Below are 6,000 nucleotides of genomic sequence, written 5' to 3' on the forward strand. Positions count from 1 at the left end.
GCAAAATGGGGAATGGGAAGATTATTTCCTTTACCTGCGTCCCCAGCCCTGTCAGCCCCTTCTCCCAACCCTCCTGATTTTGGGATCCAGGCTCCCGATGATGGGACAGAAGGGAGAGAACCAGAGGCTCTGTGTAATCTGGGGTTGCTTCTTCCCTTTCAGCTTAGGGGCCAATACAATGGGGGACCTGATGGCCATAAGGCTGGCCCAGAACCTGCCACCACACCTGAAAATCTTGTAGTGAGTATCTGTGCCAGACAGAGTGGGCTTAGGGAGATGTTGATGTGGGAAGACAGGAAGGGAAATCCTTTGACTGCTGGGGAAGGTGAGGCAGAAGGTAACTCAGGGGATGAGGAGGATGTGGGTAGTACTGCTCACCAAGAGAGACTGACTGGGCAGCAGGGGTAACCTTCGGTGAAATTGTGAGTTAGAGGATTTTGGTTAATTATGGGCACCTCTACTCTCTGGCCCAAGTGGAGCATGACAGTGAGTGGTCCTGGGCCCCAAGAGTGGGGCTGAGAAAGGAGAGGAACCTGAGAAGAATGGCAGAAGAACGATGTCTATTGAACTTCCCCAAGGGAGTCTTCTTGTCTGGGAATTATCATTTGTGTGTATTTGCTCAGGCTGATGGACAGCTATAGTGGAAATGCCCATCAGCTTTCCTTCATCCACTTGGACTTCTCTGTACCCATAGCTGCCTCGTGGGTCACTCTCGTATTTTGTTTTTTTTTCTATCTATCCAGCCTTTGTTCAAATAAGATTGGTGCCGAGGGGACACTGAGCCTGGGTCAGGCCCTTGTCAGATGCCAATGGATAGAAGAGATCAGGTAAAGGAAGAGAAGATGGAGGGATGAAGGAAGGGGAGAGAAAGAAAGGCTGGGGAAGCCTCTCATTGACCCTTCTCATCTGCCTGACAGCTTGGCAGAGAACATTTTTGCTGAATGGATTCTGCCTCTCTCAAAGGGACTCCTGAAACTCAGAAAGATAAAGTAAGTGCCCCTAGACTTATTCTCCTAGATCAGAGGTAGGGAATATTCAGCCCACGGGCTATATAAGGCCTGAGAAATCATTTGCCAAGACAACCCAGGTGATGATGAGCTGAAAGCTAGATACAATAACCTCCCACTGCTTGGTAATTTTGTATGGCCGGTGAATGATGTTATAAATATCCAAATATTTGGCTTGAAAAAAAAGCTCAGTGGCCAAGGGAATTCCAGGCCTTGGCAGGAAAAAAATGTTTCCCCACTCCTATCCTGGATAGCTAAACTGTTATTTTTATTCCTCTGGAGACTTAGACCTGCCTTGTATAAGGCACAAGTCCAAGGCCTTCACTTCTCATATTCTGGTTCAAGGTCCAAGAACCATGACCCTCATGCAATGCCTGGCTCATAAGTAGCCCCTCAGGGATTCCAGGAGCTTATTCTGCCTTGGACCCGCCCTAATTAGAGCCTTCCCTACCTTAGTCCATCCCAGTGGACTCTGACTCTCAATGACTAGAGTAGGGGATGGAGTGTGTAGACAGGGCCTAGGGGAGCATGGGAGTCTCCTTGTTCAAGGCTTGCCCAGTCTGATTCCTTTATCTTCTCTCAGCCTTACATCCTGTAGGATTAATGACCAGATGACCAAATCTCTTGCTAGCAGCTTGGTCCTCTGTCATGACCTTGAGGAGATCCTGTGAGTACAAAAAGTCTAGAGCTAGAAAGCAAGAAATGCTAGACCTGGCTCTTATCTCTTTTGGGATTGGGTTGGATCACTTTGTCTCTGAGCCTAATAAATTCTGCCCTGTTACCCTAATACAAGTGTTGTAAGAATATATTGAGGGCATAGATGCAGAGGAGCTTTACAAACTCCTATACTATAGGAAGGGTTATTATATTGTTGGTATAAACCTGGAGGGGCAGAACAGGAAGAAAGGGAATCCCTGAGCCTCAGATTCTAGGGTCGGAAATCCTCTCCCACCCCCACCCATCCTCATCCCCCTACCCTTCTCCCCTCCTTTTTCTATCCTCAATACAAATCCATTCTCTTGTCTTTATCTCAGAACTTGCTTCCATTCTAGCAGATTCCCTTTCCTCATCAGCACTTGCTTCCTCTTCCCTTCTTCTTCCTCCTAATTTTTGAGACTCTCCACAGGTTGGCCTGGAATTCCCTTGGGAATGAAGGGGCCACTGAGCTAGCCCATATTCTACCTCAGATGAAAGCACTGAAGAAATTTGAGTGAGTATGGGGATGCTATAAGGGAGGGAGAAAGAGGAAGCAGGGTCCAATTGATCAGAAAGGGGCAGAATTAATGGAAAAATCAGGAGCCCTGGAATAGGCTGGAATGAAGAGTTTTAAGGTTCATCCCTTTGCCTCTAAACAAAGATCATCTCCTAGGCCAAAGTGTCAGCATCCTCCTTAAGGCAATACCCAACTTCTCTGTCCTGGCACTTAGAGAGGTCTCCCCTGGGATGGATCCTTCATCCCACTAAAGCCTTCTGCTTCTAGGGGTGGGGTGGGGGGAGGGGGTGTTTGCTGGTTACTAGAATAGGAACTCCTCAAGAAGAAGAGTCTTATCATTCCTAAATGAGCCTAGGTCCAGGATGGAGGGAATAATAATCTCATTCTCCTATCTCTGCCTCTGCCCTCACCCCATCTCTATTTCTTTCTTCTCTAATCCATTGGCAAGTTTGGAGGGCAATCAGATTGGCTCCCTGGGAGCACAGCTGCTGGCAAAGGGGCTAGCCAAGAATCCTGGAATTCAAGTCATACGGTAAACATGGGTTCTAGCTTCCCGGTTTCCTTTCCTGCTCCTTTCTCTTAGGGCAGGTATGAGACAGAGCTATTGAGTTTGAAGATGGCTCTTAGCTGTTTACATACCTCAAACAAATATAAGGGAATTCATACAGGAAAAGACAGGATCTCAGCTAAATGAGAAGGGAAAGCCAGGCTCCCAGAAAAATTATATGGCCTCAGAGAAGGAAAAAATGGGACAGAAGAGTTAAGCTGGGAGGCTCCCAGGGTATGAGCTGGGAGACATTCTTATAGACCCCATTTCCATCATCCAGGGGAAATGAGGTCTGGTGTCAAGTATCCAGATTTAGAATTAAAGGCTCTGGGTTTCAGTTGCAGTTCTGCAACTTACTAGATGTGTCACACAGTGCTTTATAACCTCTCTAGGCCATAAAATTAGGAAGTTAGACTAAATGATCCCCGAGTTCTTTTCTAGCTCTGGTCTATGATCCTATGATGATCTCTGGGGATGCCAACACAGAACTTAGTGACCTCTGATTCGCTCTATCTCTTCTACAGCTTGTGGAAGAATCCAGTCCCCAAGGACACAGCCCAGTTGCTCCAGGGCCAGGATCCCAGACTGAACTTCTCCTAATCAATGCCCATGGAGCACCAGGACTCCTCCCTTAGACTCGCCAGATCCACGTGGGAGGAGATATGGCTCCTTTGCTGAGTTGGGGCTCTGTTCAATTCAGTTGCTGTCCCCACTCAGGATACCCAGACCATTCATTCTCTCCTTGTCCTGGAATGTCCCTAATGTGGGGTCAGTGATATACAACTTTTCAGGCAGATCCCTCCTCTCCTGCAGTATCCTTCCAGGACAGTATTGACTTTGTCCTGAACAGAACAGGCCCTTTGCCTGTCCGTGTAAAATTCACAAGTGTTTCCCTTTCTCTGACTTCACTTTGCTCATCTGTAAAAAACAGAACAAAACAAAACAAAAAACAAACTAGATGTTCTATAAAGGTCCCTTCCAGCTCCACCATTTTAGATTCCTAAGAGTCTAAAGTGATACAACAGAAAGAAAGCACTGGCCCTATAATCAAAGGGACTGAATTCAAATCTATCTTCTGATGCTTAAATGAAATTAAGCATGTATATACTTCATCCTAGGATGACTGAAGTGAAAAAATACTTCATCCCTTAGAGGTTCCAGAAAGCCTCCCCACTAGATCTTTTTGTTAAGAAGGTGGGACAGCACTGATCTGAGCAGCTGGTGTTCGTGATGCTAAGTTAAGAGACCCGAGTTCTGGTCCTAGATCTCTCATTGACTTATCTGTGGGACTTCCTTCCTGCAGATTATTACTCAAGAAGTCTGTCATGAGAGGATTGGATGAGATGATCTCCAAGATCCTTTCTACCTCTGAAATCCTGTTATTCATTGATGTGAAGTTATGAGTCTAGGTTTCTTCTCAGGGTCCTCTAGGCTTTCCCTTCCCTTTCATTCAGCTTCTGTTATTGTTCTAGAAGAGGACCGTGGCGTCTGGGAAATGATGCCATGATGTGCAAAGGAGTTAGATTCAAATTAGGGAGGCTGTGCAAAGTCACCAGCTTCACTCTCTCTTCTGGAGTCATTTGGATCCAGTGTCAAGATATGGATCAGGATAACTGGAGATGACCCAGGAGAATTTTAAGTTAAAGTGTTTCCCAAGTCTCATTTTGACAGAGGCAATACTCATTCAGTGATTTGTCCTTTAGTTATTAAGCAACTACCAAATGCTCTGTTTGCACATAATCTTTGAACAGTTATCTCCTTGGAAGTTGTAAGCTCCTAGAGGACAAGCATTGTTTTTCTTTGTATTGGTGGAGCAATGTGGGGTTTGAATCTGCACTGAAAACCCTCCAAGAATGTGGACTTTCACTGGATCTTAAAAGAGGGGTCCTGGATTCAAGTCCCACCTCTTATTTTATTTTGTGACCTTGGATATGTACCTCATCCTCTCTAAATTTAGGCTTCCACATTTATAAAATAGAGATTATATAACTTGAGCTAATTTGCTGAATTTCACACTGAAATTAGCCCTGGAAAAAAGCACTGATACTGGGGTCAGAAGCCAAGTCTTTGTGGGCCTCAGTTTCCTCATCTATAAAACAAAGGGCTTCAAAGTTCTCTGGCTCTAGCCATTTTCCCATTCTATGTGCCTACCTCAAAGTGTTGTGATAAAATTTGTGAACAAACATTAAAGTATAATGAGAAGCCTAATTTGTGGTGGTAGTGGTTCTTTGGGAGATAAGATACACAGAACTACAGTTGAAAGATACAAGACAATATCTGGTGAGTACCAAATTGTGAGGTAGGAATTCAGAGGAGGGAAGTCCATTAAGGACTGATAGAGACAAAGGAAGCTTTGAGAAGAGCGACTATTAAAGGCAGAGACTGTTTTGTCATCTTTGTGGTCTAGAAACCAAATTTCTCCCAGTAAGAAAGACCCATCTTTTGAGTACCAACACCCTAATGGATTTGTTGAATGGAACATTACTGCCTTTAAAGAATTAAACTTAATTCTTAAGATAAGATGGAGTGGCATAAAACAATGTAATCAAAAAACTGTAGGATTGAAAAAGATGGACCAGTCATGGGGGCAAGATCAAGGGATAGCTGGCAGCACATATGATTTACTGGAATTCCTTCAGACACAGGGAAGTCAAGGAGGGTCCCCAGTACCCTGGCTAGGTCACCAGTGACATTTTTTGTTGTTGTTGTTGTTGAGGCAATTGGGTTTAAATGACTAATGTTTGAGGTAAGATTTGAACTCAGATTCTCCTGATTTCAAGGCTGGTAATCTATCCACTGCACCATTTAGCTGCCCCCCCAGTGACAAATTTATGGGAGCATATGAACAAAAGTTGCACAGAATGATCAGACATGGATGAATTGCAATCTCCATCATTGGAGAAAACATCCCTATCAATGAGAGCCCAGATCCATTTGAGTGTTCTTAAAACAGTTCCTAGAGCCTCTTCCTCCTCATCATCACCTTCTAATTCTCTTGTCTTCTAAGTTTCAGCAAAATCTCATTTTCTGCATGAAGCCTTTCTAAATTCCCTTTAATAATAGTGCTTTCCCCCAGAAATTATCTCCACTTTATCCTGTATATAACTTCTTTGGTCATAGTTGTTTGCATGTTATATCCCCCATTGGACTCTAAGCTCCTTAAAGTTTAGGATTATTTTTGCCTTTCCATGTAACCCCAGTGCTTAACAAAGTATCTGGTACATAGTAGGTAC

General features: G+C 44.4%; 1 protein-coding gene across 1 annotated transcript in view; it reads left to right on the top strand.

The window, feature by feature from the left end:
• Positions 1-4,975, top strand: part of NLRC5 (NLR family CARD domain containing 5) — a 100,483-nt gene extending 95,508 nt beyond the window's left edge. The window contains 7 exon segments of the mRNA XM_051979893.1: positions 163-240; positions 744-827; positions 918-989; positions 1,591-1,674; positions 2,134-2,217; positions 2,669-2,752; positions 3,292-4,975. Coding sequence (XP_051835853.1) covers positions 163-240; positions 744-827; positions 918-989; positions 1,591-1,674; positions 2,134-2,217; positions 2,669-2,752; positions 3,292-3,367 — 562 coding nt within the window. The 3' untranslated portion in view covers positions 3,368-4,975.
• The last annotated feature ends 1,025 nt before the right edge of the window (positions 4,976-6,000 follow it).

The sequence above is a fragment of the Antechinus flavipes genome, chromosome 2, assembly GCF_016432865.1.
Source record: "Antechinus flavipes isolate AdamAnt ecotype Samford, QLD, Australia chromosome 2, AdamAnt_v2, whole genome shotgun sequence".
NCBI classification, from domain to species: domain Eukaryota; kingdom Metazoa; phylum Chordata; class Mammalia; order Dasyuromorphia; family Dasyuridae; genus Antechinus; species Antechinus flavipes.